We start from the raw sequence: 22,128 nt of genomic DNA, 5'->3' as shown, positions 1-22,128 counted from the left end.
CCCCTTCTTGATCCAGGCCCGCAGCCCCCCCACGTTCCAGGACGCCAACACCCCAAAGTTGCCCCAAATCCCCCTTTTATGCCCCAAAACCCCCAAAATCCCAAATCCCCCATAAATTCCCCCAAACCCCACAAACCCCAAAAACTCCCCAAAACCCCAAAAAACCCCAGAAATTCCCCCAAAACCCCCAAAAAACATAAATTCCCCAAATCCCCTACATTCCTAAAACCCCCCAAACCCTATAATTCCCCAAACCCCAAAACCCCAAAAACCCCATAAATCCCCCAAACCCCAGAAATTACCCCAAAACCTCCAAAATCCCAAAAACCCCATAATTTCCCCCAAACCCCAAACACTCCAAAAACCCCCTAAATCCCCAAATCCCCATAAACCCCATAAGCACCCAAAAACCCTCAAAACCCCCAAAATCCCAAAAACCCCATAATTTCCCCCAAAACCCCCTAAATCCCTAAACCCCTAAAACCCCCAAAACCCCATAAATTCCCCCAAACCCCAGAAACCCCATAAACCCCCTAAATCCCCCAAAACCCCAAAAACTCCCAAAACCCCCCAAAACCCCCAAAACCCCAAATTTCCCCCAAAACCCCAAAACCCTATAAATTCCCCAAATCCCATAAATCCCCTAAATCCTTTATCCCCCCCAAAACCCCTTAACCCCCCAAACCCCCCCCAAACCCCCCCCCCCTCACTCCCCCCTTTCCCCCCCAACCCCTCCGATTGTGAAACCGCCCGAATTTGCCCAAAATCGGGGGTTTTTCGCCCCAAAACCCTACCTGCAGCCCCCCCTTCTTGATCCAGGCCCGCAGCCCCCCCACGTTCCAGGACGCCAACACCCCGAAGTTGCCCCAAATCCCCCTTTTATGCCCCAAAACCCCCAAAATCCCCAAATCCCATAAATTCCCCCAAACCCCCAGAAACCCCAAAAACTCCCCAAAAACCCCCAAAACCCCAGAAATTCCCCCAAAACCCCATAAATTCCCCCAAATCCCCTACATTCCTAAAACCCCCCAAACCCTACAAATTCCCCCAAACCCCAAAAACCCCATAAATCCCCCAAAACCCCCAAAACCCCAGAAATTCCCCCAAAACCCCAAAAACCCCAAAAACTCATAAATTCCCCCAAAATCCCCAAAACCCCATAAACCCCCAAATCCCCCTAAAACCCCCCAAACCTCTAAATTCCCATAAACCCCCCAAAAAACCTAATCCCCCAAAACCCCCAAACCCCCAAAACCCCAAATTTCCCCCAAAACCCCAAAAACCCCAAAATCCCCCAAATCCCCCAAACCCCTAAAACCCCCAAAACCCCATAAATTCCCTCAAACCCCAGAATCCCCATAATTGTCCCCAAACCCCAAAACCCCAGAAATTACCCCAAAACCCCAAAAACCCCAAAACCCCATAAATTCCCCAAAACCCCCTAAACCCCCCAAATCCCTAAAACCCCCCAAACCCCGTAAACCCCCAAACGTCCAAATCCTCCCAAATTCCCCCAAACCCCCAAACCCCCTAAATCCCTAAAAACCCCAAAAAATCATAAATCACCCCAAAACCCCAAAAACCCCATAATTCCCCAAAACCCCCCAAATCCCCCAAACCCTAAAACCCCCAAAACCCCACAAATTCCCCCAAACCCCAGAAACCCCATAACCCCCTAAATCCCCCAAAACCCCAAATTTCCCCCAAAACCCCCAAAACCCCAAATTTCCCCCAAACCCCAAAACCCATAAAAATTCCCCCAAATCCTATAAATCCCCTAAATCCTTTATCCCCCCCAAAACCCCCTTAAACCCCCCAAACCCCCCCCAAACCCCCCCCCCTTCACCCCCAGCTCCCCCCCTTCCCCCCCCAGCCCCCAACCGCCCGAATTTGCCCAAAATCGGGGTTTTTCGCCCCAAAACCCTACCTGCAGCCCCCCCTTCTTGATCCAGGCCCGCAGCCCCCCCACGTTCCAGGACGCCAACACCCCAAAGTTGCCCCAAATCCCCCTTTTATGCCCCAAAACCCCCAAAATCCCCAAATCCCCAGAAATTCCCACAAACCCCCAAAACCCCAAAACCCCAGAAATTACCCCAAAACCCCAGAAATTCCCCCAAATCCCCTACATTCCTAAAACCCCCAAACCCTATAAATTCCCCCAAACCCCAAAAACCCCATAAATCCCCCAAAACCCCAAAACCCCAGAAATTCCCCCAAAACCCCAAAAACCCCAAAAACTCATAAATTCCCCCAAAACCCCTAAACCCCCCAAATCCCCTAAAACCCCCCAAACCTCTAAATTCCCATAAACCCCCCAAAAAAACCTAAATCCCCAAAACCTCCAAAACCCCCAAAACCCCAAATTTCCCCCAAAACTCCCAAACCCCAGAAATTCCCCAAAACCCCAAAAACCCCATAAATTCCCCCAAACCCCAAAAACCCCCAAATCCCCCCAAATCCCCCAAACCCCTAAAACCCCCCAAACCCCATAAATTCCCTCAAACCCCAGAATCCCCATAATTGTCCCCAAACCCCCCAAAACCCCCAAAACCCCAAATTTCCCCCAAAACCCCAAAATCCCCCTTTTTCCCCCCCAAATCCTATAAACCCCCCAAATCCCCTAAATCCTTTATCGCCCCCAAAACCCCTTAAACCCCCCAAAACCCCCCCCCAAACCCCCCCCCCCCCCACTCCTCCCTTTCCCCCCTTCCCCCCCAGCCCCCAAACCGCCCGAATTTGCCCAAAATCGGGGTTTTTGGCCCCAAAACCCTACCTGCAGCCCCCCCTTCTTGATCCAGGCCCGCAGCCCCCCCACGTTCCAGGACGCCAACACCCCAAAGTTGCCCCAAATCCCCCTTTTATGCCCCAAATCCCCAAAACCCCCAAATCCCCATAAATTGCCCCAAACCCCAGAAACCCCAAAAACTCCCCAAAACCCCAAAAACCCCAGAAATTCCCCCAAAATCCCCAAAACCCCATAAACCCCCCAAATCCCCTAAAACCCCCCAAACCTCTAAATTCCCATAAACCCCCAAAAAAACCTAAATCCCCAAAACCTCCAAAACCCCCAAAACCCCAAATTTCCCCCCAAACCCCAAAAACCCCATAAATTCCCCCAAACCCCAAAAACCCCCAAATCCCCCCAAATCCCCCAAACCCCTAAAACCCCCCAAACCCCATAAATCCCCCCAAACCCCCCAAACCCCAAAAACCCCAAATTTCCCCCAAATCCCCCAAACCCCCAAATTTCCCCCAAAACCCCAAAATCCCCCTTTTTCCCCCCAAATCCTATAAACCCCCCAAATCCCCTAAATCCTTTATCCCCCCCCAAAACCCCCTTAAACCCCCCAAACCCCCCCCAAACCCCCCCCCCCTCACTCCCCCCTTTCCCCCCTTCCCCCCCCAGTCCCCAAACCGCCCGAATTTGCCCAAAATCGGGGTTTTTGGCCCCAAAACCCTACCTGCAGCCCCCCCTTCTTGATCCAGGCCCGCAGCCCCCCCACGTTCCAGGACGCCAACACCCCAAAGTTGCCCCAAATCCCCCTTTTATGCCCCAAATCCCCAAAATCCCCAAATCCCCATAAATTGCCCCAAACCCCAGAAACCCCAAAAACTCCCCAAAACCCCCAAAACCCCAGAAATTCCCCCAAAACCCCCAAAAAAACATAAATTCCCCCAAATCTCCTACATTCCTAAAACCCCCCAAACCCTATAAATTCCCCCAAACCCCAAAAACCCCATAAATCCCCCAAAACCCCCAAAACCCCAGAAATTACCCCAAACCCCCAAAACCCCAAAAACCCCAGAAATTCCCCCAAAACCCCCTAAACCCCCCAAATCCCCTAAAACCCCCCAAACCTCTAAATTCCCATAAACCCCCAAAAAAACCTAAATCCCCCAAAACCTCCAAAATCCCAAAAACCCCAAATTTCCCCCAAAACCCCAAAAACCCCATAAATTCCCCCAAAACCCCAAAAACCCCATAAATTCCCCCAAAACCCCAAAAACCCCAAAATCCCCCCAAATCCCCAAATCCCCTAAAACCCCCCAAACCCCATAAATTCCCTCAAACCCCCCAAACCCCAAAAACCCCAAATTTCCCCCAAAACCCCCAAAACCCCAAATTTCCCCCAAAACCCCAAAATCCCCCTTTTTTCCCCCCAAATCCTATAATCCCCCAAATCCCCTAAATCCTTTATCCCCCCCAAAACCCCCTTAAACCCCCCAAACCCCCCCCAAACCCCCCCCCCTTCACCCCCAGCTCCCCCCCTTCCCCCCCCAGCCCCCAAACCGCCCGAATTTGCCCAAAATCGGGGTTTTTGGCCCCAAAACCCTACCTGCAGCCCCCCCTTCTTGATCCAGGCCCGCAGCCCCCCCACGTTCCAGGACGCCAGGCGCAGCGACGCCGCCGCCCCCCCCGGGGACAGCGCCCGCACGGGGGGGTCCTCGTAGGGACACGGCGACGGGGGGCGCTTCGGGGGAACTGGGGGGCACTGGGAGTTACTGGGAGGCACTGGGAGGGGACTGGGGTATACTGGGATATACTGGGAGGGGACTGGGAGGGGTTTGGGGGGGTTTTGGGGTGATTTGGGGGGGATTTGGGGGGGATTTGGGGGATTTTGGGGGGTTTTGGGGGACTGGGATATACTGGGAGGAGACTGGGATATACTGGGAGGGGACTGGGAGATACTGGGATATACTGGGAGGGCACTGGGAGGGACTGGGAGGGGGTTATAGGGGCATATGGAGGGGTTTTGGGGGAGATTTGGGGGATTTTGGGGGGTTTTGGGGGACTGGGAAGGACTGGGAGATACTGGGAGGGGACTGGGAGGGGTCTGGGGTATACTGGGATATACTGGGAGGGGACTGGGAGGGACTGGGAGGGACTCTGAGGGGGTAATGGGGGACTGGGAGGGGGTAATAAGGGACTGGGAGGGACTGGGAGGGGACTGGGAGGGGACTGGGAGGAGACTGGGGTATACTGGGATATACTGGGAGGGCACTGGGAGGCACTGGGAGGGACTCTGAGGGGGTTTGGGGGGGTTTTGGGGGACTGGGAGGGACTGGGAGGGACTGGGAGGGACTGGGAGGGACTGGGAGGGGGGGTCCTCGTAGGGACACGGCGACGGGGGGCGCTTCGGGGGAACTGGGGGGCACTGGGAGTTACTGGGAGGGACTGGGAGGGGGCTGGGAGGGACTGGGGGGGACTGGGAGGGGTTTGGGGGGGTTTTAGGGGGGATTTGGGGGGGTTTGGGGGGATTTTAGGCGGGTTTTAGGGGGTTTTGGGGGGTTTTGGGGGACTGGGATGTACTGGGAGGGGACTGGGATATACTGGGAGGGGACTGGGGGATACTGGGATATACTGGAAGGGCACTGGGAGGGACTGGGAGGGGGTTTGGGGGGCTTTTGGGGTACTGGGAGGGGACTGGGAGGGACTGGGAGGAGACTGGGAGGGACTGGGGGATACTGGGAGGAGACTGGGAGGAGACTGGGGTATACTGGGATATACTGGGAGGGGACTGGGAGGGACTGGGAGGGGGTTTTGGGGTGATTTGGGGGGGTTTTGGGGGAGATTTGAGGGGTATTGGGGGGTTTTGGGGTACTGGGAAGGACTGGGAGGGGACTGGGATGTACTGGGATATACTGGGAGGGGTCTGGGGTATACTGGGATATACTGGGAGGGGACTGGGAGGGACTGGGAGTGAACTGGGAGGCACTGGGAGGGGGTTATAAGGGACTGGGAGGGGGTTTGGGGGGGTTTTGGGGGGAATTTTGGGGGTTTTGGGGCACTGGGAGGGACTGGGAGGTACTGGGAGGAGACTGGGGTATACTGGGATATACTGGGAGGGCACTGGGAGGCACTGGGAGGGACTCTGAGGGGGTTTGGGGGGGTTTTGGGGGACTGGGAGGGACTGGGAGGGACTGGGAGGGACTGGGAGGGACTGGGAGGGGGGGTCCTCGTAGGGACACGGCGACGGGGGGCGCTTTGGGGGAACTGGGGGGGACTGGGAGTTACTGGGAGGGACTGGGAGGGACTGGGAGGGGACTGGGGGGGACTGGGATATACTGGGAGGGACTGGGAGGGGGTTTGGGGAGGTTTTGGGGGGGTTTGGGGGGGGTTTGGGGGGTTTTAGGGGGATTTTAGGGGGTTTTAGGGTACTGGGATATACTGGGATATACTGGGAGGGGACTGGGATGTACTGGGATATACTGGGAGGGGTCTGGGGTATACTGGGATATACTGGGAGTGAACTGGGAGGCACTGGGAGGGGGTTAGAAGGGACTGGGAGGGGGTTTGGGGGGGTTTTGGGGTACTGGGAGGGGACTGGGAGGGACTGGGAGGGACTGGGAGGAGACTGGGGTATACTGGGATATACTGGGAGGGCACTGGGAGGCACTGGGAGGGACTCTGAGGGGGTTTGGGGGGGTTTTGGGGGACTGGGAGGGACTGGGAGGGGACTGGGGGGGACTGGGAGGGGTTTGGGGGGGTTTTAGGGGGGATTTGGGGGGGATTTGGGGGATTTTAGGTGGGTTTTAGGGGGTTTTGGGGGGTTTTGGGGGACTGGGATGTACTGGGAGGGGACTGGGATATACTGGGAGGGCACTGGGAAGGGACTGGGAGGGACTGGGAGGGACTGGGAGGGGGTTTTGGGGTGATTTGGGGGGTTTTGGGGGGAATTTGGGGTACTGGGAAGGACTGGGAGGGGACTGGGATGTACTGGGATATACTGGGATATACTGGGAGGGGTCTGGGGTATACTGGGATATACTGGGAGGGGACTGGGAGGGACTGGGAGTGAACTGGGAGGCACTGGGAGGGGGTTATAAGGGACTGGGAGGGGGTTTGGGGGGGTTTTGAGGTACTGGGAGGGGACTGGGAGGGACTGGGAGGGACTGGGAGGGGGGGTCCTCGTAGGGACACGGCGACGGGGGGCGCTTCGGGGGAACTGGGGGGGACTGGGAGTTACTGGGAGGGACTGGGAGGGACTGGGAGGGGACTGGGGGAGACTGGGAGGGGTTTGGGGGGGGTTGGGGGGGTTTTAGGGGGGTTTTGGGGGGGATTTGGGGGATTTTAGGGGGTTTTGGGGCACTGGGAGGGACTGGGATATACTGGGAGGGGACTGGGAGGGACTGGGAGGGGACTGGGATATACTGGGAGGGGGTTATAGGGGCATATGGAGGGATTTTGGGGGAGATTTGGGGGATTTTGGGGGATTTTAGGCGGGTTTTAGGGGGTTTTGGGGGGTTTTGGGGGACTGGGATATACTGGGAGGAGACTGGGAGATACTGGGAGGGGACTGGGAGATACTGGGATATACTGGGAGGGCACTGGGAGGGACTGGGAGGGGGTTATAGGGGCATATGGAGGGGTTTTGGGGGAGATTTGGGGGGTTTTGGGGGGCTTTGGGGTACTGGGAGGGACTGGGAGGGGACTGGGAGGGGACTGGGAGGAGACTGGGGTATACTGGGATATACTGGGAGGGGACTGGGAGGCACTGGGAGGGACTCTGAGGGGGTTTGGGGGGGTTTTGGGGGACTGGGAGGGACTGGGAGGGACTGGGAGGGACTGGGAGGGGGGGTCCTCGTAGGGACACGGCGACGGGGGGCGCTTCGGGGGAACTGGGGGGGACTGGGAGTTACTGGGAGGCACTGGGAGGGGGCTGGGAGGGACTGGGAGGGACTGGGAGGGACTGGGAGGGGACTGGGATAAACTGGGATATACTGGGATAAACTGGGAGGGGGTTTGGGGGGGTTTGGGGGGGTTTTGGGGGGGATTTGGGGGGTTTTAGGGGAATTTTAGGGGGTTTTGGGGGACTGGGATATACTGGGAGGAGACTGGGAGATACTGGGAGGGGACTGGGAGATACTGGGATATACTGGGAGGGACTGGGAGGGACTGGGAGGGGGTTATAGGGGCATATGGAGGGGTTTTGGGGGGAATTTGGGGGGTTTTGGGGGGTTTTGGGGTACTGGGAAGGACTGGGAGGGGACTGGGATGTACTGGGAGTGAACTGGGAGGCACTGGGAGGGGGTTATAAGGGACTGGGAGGGGGTTTGGGGGGGTTTTGAGGTACTGGGAGGGAACTGGGAGAGACTGGGAGGGGACTGGGAGGAGACTGGGGTATACTGGGATATACTGGGAGGGCACTGGGAGGCACTGGGAGGGACTCTGAGGGGGTTTGGGGGGGTTTTGGGGGACTGGGAGGGACTGGGAGGGACTGGGAGGGACTGGGAGGGGGGGTCCTCGTAGGGACACGGCGACGGGGGGCGCTTCGGGGGAACTGGGGGGGACTGGGAGTTACTGGGAGGGACTGGGAGGGGGCTGGGAGGGGACTGGGGGGGACTGGGAGGGGTTTGGGGGGGGTTGGGGGGGTTTTAGGGGGGTTTTGGGGGGGATTTGGGGGATTTTGGGGGGTTTTGGGGGACTGGGATATACTGGGATATACTGGGAGGGGACTGGGAGATACTGGGATATACTGGGAGGGGACTGGGAGGGACTGGGAGGGGGTTATAGGGGCATATGGAGGGGTTTTGGGGGGAATTTGGGGGGTTTTGGGGTACTGGGAGGGACTGGAATGTACTGGGAGGAGACTGGGAGGGGACTGGGGTATACTGGGATATACTGGGAGTGAACTGGGAGGGACTGGGAGGGACTCTGAGGGGGTTTGGGGGACTGGGAGGGACTGGGAGGGACTGGGAGGGACTGGGAGGGACTGGGAGGGACTGGGAGGGACTGGGAGGGGGGGTCCTCGTAGGGACACGGCGACGGGGGGCGCTTCGGGGGAACTGGGGGGCACTGGGAGTTACTGGGAGGGACTGGGATAAACTGGGAGGGGACTGGGATAAACTGGGAGGGGATTGGGATAAACTGGGAGGGGTTTGGGGGGGGTTGGGGGGATTTTAGGGGGGATTTGGGGGGTTTTAGGGGGTTTTGGGGGGTTTTGGGGGACTGGGATGTACTGGGAGGGGACTGGGATATACTGGGAGGGGACTGGGAGATACTGGGATATACTGGGAGGGGACTGGGAGGGACTGGGAGGGGACTGGGGGGGACTGGGAGGGGTTTGGGGGGGTTTGGGGTGATTTGGGTGGGATTTGGGGGGGTTTTAGGGGGGATTTGGGTGGTTTTAGGGGGTTTTGGGGCACTGGGAGGGACTGGGATATACTGGGATATACTGGGAGGGGGTTATAGGGGCATATGGAGGGGTTTTGGGGGAGATTTGGGGGATTTTGGGGGGTTTTGGGGTACTGGGAGGGACTGGGAGGAGACTGGGATGGACTGGGAGGGGACTGGGAGGGGACTGGGGTATACTGGGATATACTGGGAGGGGACTGGGAGGGACTGGGAGGGGACTGGGAGGGGACTGGGAGGAGACTGGGGTATACTGGGATATACTGGGAGGGGACTGGGAGGGACTCTGAGGGGGTTTGGGGGGGGTTTGGGGGACTGGGAGGGGACTGGGAGGGACTGGGAGGGACTGGGAGGGACTGGGAGGGACTGGGAGGGACTGGGAGGGGGTTTGGGGGGGGGTTTGGGGGGGATTTGGGGGATTTTAGGGGGTTTTGGGGTACTGGGATATACTGGGATATACTGGGATATACTGGGAGGGGACTGGGAGATACTGGGATATACTGGGAGGGGGTTATAGGGGCGTTTGGAGGGGTTTTTGGGGGAATTTGGGGGGTTTTGGGGTACTGGGAGGGACTGGGAGGGACTGGGAGGAGACTGGGATGTACTGGGAGGGGACTGGGAGGGGACTGGGGTATACTGGGATATACTGGGAGGGGACTGGGAGGGACTGGGAGGGGGTTTGGGGGGGTTTTGGGGTACTGGGAGGGAGTGGGAGGGACTGGGAGGTGACTGGGATGGACTGGGACATACTGGGAGGAGACTGGGATGTACTGGGAGGGGACTGGGAGGGGACTGGGGTATACTGGGATGTACTGGGAGGGACTGGGAGGGACTGGGATGGACTGGGAGGCACTGGGGGGGGGCACTGGGAGGAGCCCCCCTCCCAGTGCCCCGTACTGGTTCCTACTGGTCCCCCTGACCCTTACTGGTCCTTACTGGTTTGTACTGGTTTGTACCCATCCCTACTGGTTTATACTGGCCTATACTGGTTATACTGGTCTATAGCGGCATATACTGGTTTATGCTGGTCTGTACTGGGCCGTACCAGCCCATACTGGTTCATACTGGTTCCCACCGCTCCCTACTGGTTTATACTGGTCTACTTATACTGGTTTATACTGGTCAATACTGGTCTAGTTATACTGGGTTATACTGGTTTATGCTGGTTTATACTGGTCTATAGTGGCTTATACTGATTTATACCGATCTATACCGGCCTGTACTGGTCTATACTGGTCTATACTGGTCCATAATGCTCTATACTGGTCTATTTATACTGGTCTATACTGGTTTATACTGGTTTGTACTGCTCTATAGTGGTTTATACTGGTCTATACCGGCCCGTACCAGTCCCTACTGGTTTATTCTGGTCTATTTATACTGGTCTATACTGGTTTATACTGGTCTATACTGGTCCATACCAGCCCGTACCAGTCCCTACTGGTCTATGCTGGTCTATTTATACTGGTTTATACTCGTTTATACTGGTTTATACTGGGTTGTACTGGTTTATACTGGTCTATACTGGTCTATACTGGTCTATATCAGCCCGTACCGGTCCCTACTGGTCCCCACTGATCCATAATGGTCTATACTGGTCTATTTATACTGGTTTATACTGCTCTATACTGGTTTATACTGGTCTATATCAGCCTGTACCGGTCCCTACTGGTTTATACTGGTCTATTTATGCTGGTCTATACTGGTTTATGCTGGTTTATACTGATTTATACTGGTCTATACTGGTCTATACTGGTTTATACCGGTTATACCGGCCCGTACCGGTCCATACTGGTCCATACTGGTCCCTAGTGGTTTATGCTGGTCTATTTATACTGGTCTATACTGGTTTATACTGGGTTATACTGGTCTGTACTGGTTTATACCGGTTATACCGGCCTGTACCAGCCCGTACCGGTCCCTACTGGTCTATACTGGTCCCTACTGGTTTATACTGGTCTATTTATACTGGTCCATACTGGTCTATACTGGTTTATACTGGTTTATACTAGCCTATACTGGTCTGTACTGGTTTATACTGGGTTGTACTGGCTTATACTTGTTTATACTGGTTTATACTAGGTTGTACTGGTTTATACTGGTCTATACTGGTCCATACCGGCCCGTACCAGTCCCTACTGGTCTATTTATACTGGTTTATACTGGTTTATACAGGTTTATACTGGGCTGTACTGGTTTATACTAGTCTATACTGGTTTATACTGGTCTATACTGGCCCGTACCGGTCCCTACTGGTTTATACTGGTCTATTTATACTAGTCTATACTGGTTTGTACTGGTCTGTACTGGCCTGTACTGGTTTATACTGGTTTATACTGCTCTTTACTGCTTTATACTGGTCTATACCGGCCCGTACCGGTCTATACTGGTCTATACTGGTCCCTACTAGGTTATACTGGTCTATTTATACTGGTCCATACTGGTCTATACTGGTCTGTACTGGTTTATACTGGTTATACCGGCCCGGCCCGGTCCATACCGGTCCATACCGGTCCCTACTGGTCCCTACTGGTTTATACTGGCCTATTTATACTGGTTTATACTGGTTTATACTGGTCTATACTGGTCTGTACTGGTTTATACCGGTTATACCGGCCCGTCCCGGTCCATACCGGTCCCTACTGGTCCATACCGGTCCCCCCCGCCCCGTACTGGTCCGTACTGGTCCGTACTGGTTTATACTGGTCCCACTCACCCTCCTTGTCGCCGCCGTTCTCCTTCCGGGCCCGCTTGGGCATGGCGCCGCCTGGCCCCGCCCCCTCGCCGCGCCTCAGCCAATCAGCGCCCGCCGCGGGGCCGCGCCCGGAGCCAATCAGCGGCGGCCGCGCGCCCGGGGCCCGCCGCGTGGAGGAGCGGCGGCGGCGGCCGGAAGCCGGAAGCCGGAAGTGAGCGCGAGCCGGAAGCGGAAGCGCCGCGAACCGGAAGGGAGGCGCCGCGAGGCCGGAAGCGGAAGCGGAGCGGCTCCGGAGGCGGCTGGGGAGGCGGCGGAGGAGGCGGCGGAGCGGCGGTGACGTCAGAAGTGACGTCAGAAGTGACGTCAGCGATGCCGACGGTGCTGGGGCTGGAGGGCTCGGCCAACAAGGTGGGGGCGGGGCTGGTGCGCGACGGCCGCGTGCTCAGCAACCGCCGCGCCACCTACGTCACGCCCCCCGGGCACGGTGAGCGGAAGTGACGTCACTCGCCCCGCCCCCGGCTCCACGTGACCCCGCCCCGTGACGTCACGCACCCCGCCCCCGGGCCCTTCCGCGTGACGTCGCTGCCTCCGATCCCCCTTATAGGCCCGTTAGGCCCCGCCCCCGTGACGTCACGGCCCCGGTGACCCCGCCCCCGTGACCTCTGACCCCTCCCCGTGACCTTTGACCCCTCCCCATGACCTTTGACCCCCCCAACCCCCAACCCCACGTGACCAATACCCCCTGTGACCCCTCCCCCATGACCTTTGACCCCCGGTGACCCCTCCCCGTGACCTTTGACCCCCAGTGACCCCTGCCCGTGACCCTTGACCCCTGGGTGACCTTTGACCCCTCCCCGTGACCTTTGACCCCCCCCATGTCCCCTAACCCCCCCTGTGACCCACGTGTCCAATACCCCCTGTGACCCCTCCCCCGTGACCTTTGACCCCTGGTGACCCCTCCCCCGTGACCTTTGAACCCCGGTGACCCCTGGCCGTGACCCTTGACCCCTGGGTGACCTTTGACCCCTCCCCATGACCTTTGACCCCCCCCAGCCCCCAACCCCACGTGGCCAATGCCCCCCTTGACCCCTCCCCCGTGACCTTTGACCCCCGGTGACCCCTCCCCCGTGACCTTTGACCCCTCCCCGTGACCTTTGACCCCCGGGTGACCTTTGACCCCGCAGGCTTCGCCCCCGGCCCCACGGGGCGGCACCACCGGGGGGCGGTGCTGGGGCTGGTGGCCGACGCCCTGCGGGAGGCCGGGCTCGGGCCCCGCGATGTCGACGCCGTCGCCTTCACCCGCGGTCAGTGGCGTGTCCTTAGCGTGTCCTTAGCATGTTCTTAGCGTGTTCTTAACATGTGCTTAGCGTGGCCTTGATGTGGCCTTTGTATGTCCTTAGGTTGGCCTTAAGCTGTCCTTAGAGTCTCCTTAACATGTCCTTAGCATGTCCTTAGCATGTTCTTAGCATGTTCTTAGCGTGTTCTTAGCGTGTCCTTAGCGTGTGCTTGGCGTGTGCTTAACATGTGCTTCATGTGGCCTTGGTGTGGCCTTAATGTGTCCCTTGTATGTCCTTAGGTTGGCCTTAATCTGTCCTTAGTGTCTTCTTAACATGTGCTTTGCGTGTTCTTAGTATGTCCTTAGCATGTCCTTAGCGTGTGCTTAGTGTGTGCTTAGCATGTTCTTAGCATGGCCTTCATGTGGCCTTGGTGTGACCTTAATGTGTCCTTTGTATGTCCTTAGGTTGTCCTTAATGTGTCCTTAGTGTCTTCTTAACATGTGCTTAGCATGTTCTTAGTATGTCCTTAGTGTGTCCTTAGCATGTGCTTAGTGTGTCCTTCACATGTCCTTGGTGTGGCCTTAACGTGGCCTTAATGTGTCCTTTGTATGTCCTTATGTTGGCCTTAATCTGTCCTTAGTGTCTCCTTAACATGTCCTTAGCATGTCCTTAGCATGTTCTTAGCATGTTCTTAGCGTGTTCTTAGCGTGTCCTTAGCGTGTGCTTGGTGTGTGCTTAACATGTGCTTCATGTGGCCTTGGTGTGGCCTTAATGTGTCCCTTGTATGTCCTTAGGTTGTCCTTAATCTGTCCTTAGTGTCTTCTTAACATGTGCTTAGCGTGTTCTTAGTATGTCCTTAGTGTGTCCTTAGCATGTGCTTAGTGTGTCCGTCACATGTCCTTGGTGTGGCCTTAACGTGGCCTTAATGTGTCCTTTGTATGTCCTTATGTTGGCCTTAATCTGTCCTTAGTGTCTCCTTAGCGTGTCCTTAGCATGTCCTTAGCATGTTCTTAGCATGTTCTTAGCGTGTCCTTAGCGTGTGCTTGGCGTGTGCTTAACATGTGCTTCATGTGGCCTTGGTGTGGCCTTAATGTGTCCCTTGTATATCCTTAGGTTGGCCTTAATCTGTCCTTAGTTTGTCCTTAGCGTGTCCTTAGCATGTCCTTAGCATGTCCTTAACATGTCCTTAGCATGTTCTTAGCATGTTCTCCCTTACAACCACCTCCTTAGCATGTCCTTAGCGTGTCCAGTGCTTCCCCACCACCCCATGCCCTTCCCATGTCCTTAGCGTGTCCTTAGCATGTCCTTAGCATGTCCTTAGCATGTCCTTAGCATGTCCTTAGCATGTTCTTAGCATGTTCAAGCCAGAATCTCACCCAGAACCCCCCCTCCCCCTCCCATTTCCCCCTCCCCACCCCCCACGCCCCCCCTGCCCCTTCCTGTGTCCTTCCTGTGTCCTTCCCGTGTCCTTAGCGTGTCCTTAGCGTGTTCTTAGCGTGTCGTGTCCCCCCCCCGCAGGCCCCGGCATGGGGGCGCCGCTGGCGGTGGTGGCGGTGGTGGCGCGGACGCTGGCGCAGCTCTGGGACCGGCCCCTGCTGGGGGTCAACCACTGCGTGGGGCACATCGAGATGGGGCGCCTGCTGGCCCGCGCCCGCGACCCCCTCGTGCTCTACGTCAGCGGCGGCAACACGCAGGTGGGCCCCCCTCCCCCTCCCCGTCGCGATAGCGGGCGATATCGCGTGATATCGGGCGATATCGGTGTGGTATCGGGTGATATCGGAGTTATATTGCACGATATTGGCGTTATATCGTGCGATATTGGTGTTGTATCGCACGATATTGGCGTTATATCGCACGATATGGTATTATATTGCATGATATTGGCATTATATCACATGATATTGGCATTACATCGCATGATATCGGCATTATATCGTGCAATATTGGCATTATATCACGCCATATTGGCATTATATCGCATGATATGGCATTATATCACATGATGTTGGCATTGTATCTCACGATATTGGTGTTATATCACACGATATCAGCAATATATCGCACAATGTTGCCATTATATTGAATGATATGGGTATTATATCACGATATTGGCATTATATCGCATGATATTGGAATTGTATCGGGAGATAACGTCATTATATCACGATATTGGCATTGATATTAGATAATAACGCCAATAACGCATGCTATTGGTGTTATATTGCGGATATTGGTGTTAGATCTCAAAATATTGGTGCTATATCGTGAGATATTGGCATTGTATCGCACACTAGTGGCGTTATTTCGCAGATACTGGTGATATATCACGACATATTGCTGCTATATCATGAGATACTGGTATTATATAATGAAATATCACCATTATATTGCAGATATTGGTGTTATATCGTGACATATTAGTGTTATATCATGATATATAGCCATTATATTGGCATTATGTCCCTAGATATTGGTCTTTTATCATGAGATATCATTAAATCCTGCACGATACTGTGATTATATCACACGGTAGTAGCGATATCGTGGAATGTCACGGGATATCACACCACATCGTGCGATATAACGCGATATCCCACGATATCACACGACATCATGCAGTATTATGGGATACCGTGGGGGCATTGTTGCGATATCACAGGGCTATCGCGGGATATCTCGTGATATCATGGGGGTATTGTGCGATATCTTGCGATATCATGGGGATATTGTGTGATATCTTGCGATATCGTGGGATATCGTGCGATATCATGGGGATATTGTGCGATATCTTGCGATATCGTGGGATATCGTGCGATATCATGGGGATATTGTGCGATATCTTGCGATATCATGGGGATAATATGGGATATCGTGGGATATCGCGCGATATCTCGCGATATCGTGCCCTATCGTGACATCTGGCGGGGTTCCTCCCCCCCAGGTCATCGCCTTCTCGCGCCGGCGCTACCGAATCTTCGGCGAGACGCTGGACATCGCCGTGGGCAACTGCCTGGACCGCTTCGCCCGCGTGCTCAAGGTGGCCCCACCCCCCCGCGTCACACGCGTGTCCTTAGCGTGTCCTTAGCGTGTTCTTAGCATGTTATTAGCATGTTCTTAGCGTGTTCTTAGCGTGTTCCCCCCCGCAGATCTCCAACGACCCCAGTCCCGGCTACAACATCGAGCAGATGGCCAAGAGGTGAGCGAGGCGACCCCAAAATGGCCCAAAATTAACCAAAATGGCCCAAAATGACCCCAAAATGGCCCCAAATGGCCCGAAATGGACCAAAATGGCCCGAAAATGACCCAAAATCGGTTGCAGGGGGAGCAAGCTGGTGGAGCTGCCCTACGTGGTGAAGGGAATGGACGTCTCCTTCTCGGGGCTGCTGTCGCACGTCGAGGTGAGGACCCCAAAAGGGCCCAAAAGACCCCAAAATGTCCCAAAAATCCCCAAAATGTCCCCAAAATCCCCCAAATGTCCCCAAAGTCCCCAAAATGTCCCCAAAGTCCCCAAAAGGACCCAAGTGTCCCTAAAAGGGTTTGATGTCATCAAGACCCCAACGACCCCAAGAGGAACCCAACGACCCCAAAATGTCCTCAAAGCCCCCAAAATGTCCCAAAAGACCCCAAAATGTCCCAAAAACCCCCAAAATGTCCCCAAAGTCCCCAAAAGGACCCAAGTGTCCCTAAAAGGGTCGTGATGTCATCAAGACCCCAACGACCCCAAGAGGAACCCAACGACCCCAAAAGATCCCCAAAAACCCCAAAAACCCCAAAAAGTCCCCAAAATGTCCCAAAAACCCCCAAAATGTCCCCAAAGTCCCCAAAAGGATCCAAGTGTCCCTAAAAGGGTCGTGACGTCATCAAGACCCCAAAGTCCCCAAGAGGAACCCAACGACCCCAAAATGTCCTCAAAGCCCCCAAAATGTCCCAAAAGACCCCAAAATGTCCCCAAAAAAAACAAAATGTCCCAAAAATCCCCCAAATGTCCCCAAAATCCCCAAAAGGACCGAAGTGTCCCTAAAAGGGTCACGACGTCATCAAGACCCCAAAGTCCCCAAGAGGAACCCAACGACCCCAAAATGTCCCCAAAGACCCCAAAATGTCCCAAAAGACCCCAAAATGTCCCCAAAATCCCCCAAATGTCCCAAAAATCCCCCAAATGTCCCCAAAGTCCCCAAAAGGACCCAAGTGTCCCTAAAAGGGTCGTGACGTCATCAAGACCCCTCCCCCCCCAGGCGGTCGCCCCCCGGCTCCTGGCCACCGGCGAGGCCACCGCTGAGGACCTCTGCTTCTCCCTACAGGTTTTGGGGCAAATTCCGGCGATTTTGGGGTTTCTGGGGGAAGGGGTTGGATATTAAAGGGTTTGGGGAGGAATTATGGGGTTTTGGGGGGGTTTTAGGGGATTTTGGGGTTCTTAAGGGGTTTTGGAGGGGCTTCAAGGGGTTTTGGGGTGGATTATGGGGGGTTGGGGGAGGTCTTCAAGGAGTTTTGGGGGGAATTTATGGGGTTTTGGGTTTTTTTAGGTGTTTTGGGGGGATTTTATGGGGTTTTGGGGTTTTTAAGGGGATTTGGGGGGATTTTAAGGGGTTTTGGGGTTCTTAAGGGGCTTTGGGGGGGTTTTAGGGTGGTTTGGGGTGGATTATGGGGGGTTGGGGGAGGTCTTCAAGGGTTTTTTGGGGGGAATTTATGGAGTTTGGGGGTTTTTTAGGTGTTTTGGGGGGATTTTATGGGGTTTTGGGGTTTTTAAGGGGATTTGGGGGGATTTTAAGGGGTTTTGGGGTTCTTAAGGGGCTTTGGGGGAGCTACAAGGGGTTTTGGGGTGGATTATAGGGGGTTGGGGGAGGTCTTCATGGGGTTTTGGGGGGAATTTATGGGGTTTTGGGTTTTTAAGAGGTTTTGGGGGGAATTTATGGGGTTTTGGGGTTTTTAAGGGGATTTGGGGGAATTTTAAGGGGTTTTGGGGTTCTTAAGGGGATTTGGGGGAGCTTCAAGGGGTTTTGGGGTGGATTATGGGGTGTGGGGAGAGGTCTTCATGGGGTTTTGGGGGGAATTTATGGGGTTTTGGGGTTTTTAGGAGGTTTTGGGGGGATTTTATGGGATTTTTAAGGGGTTTTGAGGGGATTTGGGGGGTTTTAAGGGGTTTTGGGGTTCCTAGGGGGCTTTGGGGGGTCTTCAGGGGGTTTTGGGGTGGATTATGGGGTTTGGGGGAGGTCTTCATGGGCTTTTGGGGGGAATTTATGGGGTTTTGTTTTCTTTTAGGGGTTTTGGGTGGATTTTACGGGGTTTTGGGGTTTTTAAGGGGTTTAGAGGGGATCTGGGGGGATTTTAAGGGGTTTTGGGGGGATTTTATGGGGTTTTGGGGTTCTTAAGGGTTTTTTTGGGGGTCCATCCATGGCCTTTTGGGATTCTTATGGTTTTTTGGGGATTGTTAATGGGTTTTGGGGGTATTTAAGGGGATTTGGGGGGATTTTAAGGGATTTTGAGTATTCTTATAGTTTTTTTGAGGGTTCTTAAGGGTTTTTTGGGATCCATTCATAGGGTTTTGGGGGTAGTTAATGTTTTTTTGGGGTTTTTAAGGGGATTTGGGGAAATTCTAAGGGATTTGGGGTGTTATTAAGGGGTTTTTAGGGTTCTTAAGGTTTTTTTGGGTCCATTCATAGGGTTTTGGGGGTAGTTTATGGGTTTTGTGGTTTTTTAAGGGGATTTGGGGGACTTTTAAGGGATTTTTTGTATATTATGGGTTTTTGAGGGTTCTTAAGGGTTTTTTGGGATCCATTCATGTCCTTTTGGTTTTTTTATGGGGATTTTGGGGCATATTTATGGGATTTTGGGGTATATTTAGGGGATTTGGGGATACGAAGGCGTTGGGCGACGTCAACGGGATTGGTTGACCCCGTTGGGGTTCCGTTGACCCCATTGGTCACGGGTTGACCCCATTGGGCCCTGGTTGACCCCATTGGTTATGGGGTGACCCCAAAGGTCATGGGGTGACCCCAAAGGTCATGGGGCGACCCCGTTGACCCCGTTGACCCCGCAGGAGGTCTTAAAGACTTTTTGGGGGTCCTTAAGGGGTTTTTGGGGTCCATTCATGGCCTTTTGGGGTTCTTATGGGGATTTGGGGGGATTTTAAGGGATTTTGAGTATTCTTAAGGGGTTTTGAGGGTTCTTAAGGGTTTTTTGGGGTCCTTTCATAGGGTTTTGGGGATAGTTTATGGGTTTTGTGGGTTTTTAAGGGGATTTGGGGAAATTCTAAGGGATTTTGGGTATTATTAAGGGGTTTTGAGGGTTCTTAAGGGTTTTTTGGGTCCATTCATGTCCTTTTAGGTTTTTTATGGGGATTTTGGGGTATATTTAGGGGATTTTGGGATATGAAGGCATTGGGCGACGTCAACGGCGTTGGGCAACGTCAACGGCGTTGGGTGACGTCAACGGGGCTCCATTGACCCCATTGGGCCCTGGTTGACCCCAAAGGTCACGGGTTGACCCCAAAGGTCATGGGGCGACCCCAAAGGTCATGGGGTGACCCCAAAGGTCACGGGGCGACCCCGTTGACCCTGTTGACCCCGCAGGAGGTCTTAAAGACTTTTTGGGGGTCCTTAAGGGGTTTTTGGGGTCCATTCATGGCCTTTTGGGGTTCTTATGGGGATTTGGGGGGATTTTAAGGGATTTTGAGTCTTCTTAAGGGGTTTTGAGGGTTCTTAAGGGTTTTTTTGGGGTCCATTCATAGGGTTTTGGGGGTAGTTAATGTTTTTTGGGGGTTTTTAAGGGGATTTGGGGAAATTCTAAGGGATTTTGGGTATTATTAAGGGGTTTTGAGGGTTCTTAAGGGTTTTTTTGGGTCCATTCATGTCCTTTTGGGTTTTTTATGGGGATTTTGGGGCATATTTAGGGGATTTGGGGATACCAAGGCGTTGGGCGACGTCAACGGGATTGGTTGACCCCGTTGGGGTCCCGTTGACCCCATTGGTCACGGGTTGACCCCATTGGGCCCTGGTTGACCCCATTGGTTACGGGTTGACCCCGGGGGTCACGGGGCGACCCCAAAGGTCACGGGGCGACCCCAAAGGTCACGGGGTGACCCCGTTGACCCCGCAGGAGACGGCGTTCGCCATGCTGGTGGAGGTGACGGAGCGCGCCCTGGCCCTGACCCGCGCCCCGGAGCTGCTGCTGGTGGGCGGGGTCGGCTGTGAGTAGGGGGCGTGGCCTGGGGGTGGGGACACATTTTTGGGGGAAAAAAGGACATTTTTGGGGACACGGAGACGCCGCCACCCCGCAGGCAACCGGCGCCTCCAGGAGATGCTGCAGGAGATGTGCGACGCGCGCGGCGCCCGGCTCTGCGCCAGCGACGAGAGGTGGGGACGTTTTGGGGAGAATTCGGGGGGTTTTGGGGCTTTTCGGGGATTTTTTGGGGTGATTTGGGGACGTTTTAGGTTCTGCGTGGACAACGGCGCCATGATCGCCCAGGCCGGGTGGGAGATGCTGCGGGCGGGGCAGGTGACCGACATCGCCCGCTCCGGGGTCACCCAAAGGTGGGGGACGCGTTTTTGGGGGGATTTGGGGGAATTTTGGGGACATTTGGGACATTTGGGACATTTGGGGACATTGAGGATTTTGGGGGTGTTGGGGACATTGGGGACATTGAGGATTTGGGGCACATTGTGGGATTTTGGGGGACGTCAAGGATTTTGGGGACACTGGGGACATTTAGGGTTTTGGGGGCGTTGGGGGATTTTTGGGGACATTTAGGGTTTTGGGGACATTTAGGATTTGGGGGATATTGGGGGATTTGGGGGACATTTAGGATTTTGGGGACATTTAGGATTTGGGGGATATTGGGGGATTTTGGGGAGATTGAGGGTTTTGGGGACGTTGGGGGATTTGGGGGATTTTGGGGACATCGAGGATTTTGGGGATATTGGGGGATTTTGGGGACATTTACGGTTTTGGGGGCGTTGGGGGATTTTGGGGAGATTGGGGGATTTTGGGGAGATTGAGGGGTTTGGGGATATTGGGGGATTTTGGGGGATTTTGGGGACATTTAGGGTTTTGGGGACATTGGGGACATTTAGGGTTTTGGGGGCGTTGGGGGATTTGGGGGAGATTGGGGGATTTTGGGGAGATTGAGGGGTTTGGGGAGATTGGGGGATTTTGGGGGATATCGAGGATTTTGGGGAGATTGGGGGATTTTGGGGAGATTGAGGGTTTTTGGGGATTTTGGGGGATTTGGGGGGATTTTGGGGGATTTGGGGGACATATAGGGTTTTGGGGACATTGGGGACATTTAGGGTTTTGGGGGCGTTGGGGGATTTTGGGGAGATTGGGGGATTTTGGGGAGATTGAGGGGTTTGGGGATATTGGGGGATTTTGGGGGATTTTGGGGACATCGAGGATTTGGGGGAGATTGGGGGATTTTGGGGGACATCAAGGATTTGGGGGGATTTGGGGGACATTTGGGGCATTGGGGACATGAAGGATTTGGGGGACATTGGGGGATTTTGGGGACATTTGGGGACATTTGGGGACTTTGGGGACATTGGGGGATTTGGGGGGACATTTAGGATTTTGGGGATATCGGGGGATTTGGGGGAGATTGGGGAATTTTGGGGACTTTGGGGGATTTTGGGGACTTTGGGGGATTTTGGGGACTTTGGGGGATTTGGGGGGACATTGGGGGGGTTTTTGGGGTGCCGATGACGTCACGATGACGTCACGATGACGTCACGGTGTCCCCCAGGTACCGCACGGACGAGGTGGAGGTGACGTGGCGGGACTGAGCTGGCCCCGCCCCCTCCGCCAGGCCACGCCCCCTTTTGCCACAAGCCCCGCCCCCTTTTACATCAGACCACGCCCCCCTTTTGTCAGGCCACGCCCCCTTTTGTCACAGGCCCCGCCCCCCACCAATAAAGGCTCCGCCCCCTGAGTCCGGGTCTTCGTGGCACTGGGGGGGACCCCGGGGGATTTTGGGGACATTTGGGGGGATTTGGGGGACATTTGGGGACTTTTGGGGTTTTGGGGGGACTTTG

At 54.9% G+C, this 22,128-nt stretch overlaps 2 protein-coding genes across 39 annotated transcripts in view; one reads left to right on the top strand and one right to left on the bottom strand.

Moving 5' to 3' along the window:
• Positions 1 to 12,045, bottom strand: part of LOC311426041 (DNA repair nuclease APEX1-like) — a 28,552-nt gene extending 16,507 nt beyond the window's left edge. For all 27 annotated transcript variants that reach the window (XM_084502156.1, XM_084502155.1, XM_084502143.1 and 24 more), the window contains exons 1-2: positions 11,850 to 12,045; positions 4,338 to 4,483 (exon numbers count right to left, since the gene is read on the bottom strand). In XM_084502156.1, the coding sequence (XP_084358282.1) occupies positions 4,338 to 4,483; positions 11,850 to 11,892 (189 nt within the window). In that variant the 5' untranslated portion in view covers positions 11,893 to 12,045. The remainder of the gene's footprint in view (positions 1 to 4,337; positions 4,484 to 11,849) is intronic.
• Positions 12,046 to 12,054: 9 nt separating this feature from the next.
• OSGEP (O-sialoglycoprotein endopeptidase) overlaps positions 12,055 to 22,128 on the top strand; it is a 70,894-nt gene continuing 60,820 nt past the window's right edge. For 11 of the 12 annotated variants that reach the window (XR_014686502.1, XR_014686503.1, XR_014686504.1 and 8 more), the window contains exons 1-10: positions 12,055 to 12,312; positions 13,013 to 13,132; positions 14,624 to 14,799; positions 16,047 to 16,142; positions 16,252 to 16,301; positions 16,425 to 16,503; positions 17,341 to 17,406; positions 20,201 to 20,291; positions 20,382 to 20,457; positions 20,536 to 20,634. Coding sequence is in view for 5 of the 12 variants with exons in the window: in XM_084502134.1 (XP_084358260.1) it covers positions 12,198 to 12,312; positions 13,013 to 13,132; positions 14,624 to 14,799; positions 16,047 to 16,142; positions 16,252 to 16,301; positions 16,425 to 16,503; positions 17,341 to 17,406; positions 20,201 to 20,291; positions 20,382 to 20,457; positions 20,536 to 20,634 (968 nt within the window). In the remaining 7 variants the exon portion in view is untranslated. Of the gene's footprint in view, positions 12,313 to 13,012; positions 13,133 to 14,623; positions 14,800 to 16,046; positions 16,143 to 16,251; positions 16,302 to 16,424; positions 16,504 to 17,340; positions 17,407 to 20,200; positions 20,292 to 20,381; positions 20,458 to 20,535; positions 20,635 to 21,839; positions 22,026 to 22,128 lie in introns of those variants that run through there. The other variant, XM_084502132.1, reaches the window with a different exon arrangement.

This window comes from Aythya ferina (assembly GCF_964211825.1).
Source record: "Aythya ferina genome assembly, chromosome: 36".
Taxonomy (NCBI): Eukaryota; Metazoa; Chordata; class Aves; order Anseriformes; family Anatidae; genus Aythya; species Aythya ferina.
Note: the sequence above shows the minus strand (reverse complement) of the source record. Positions and strands in the feature narration are given on the sequence as shown.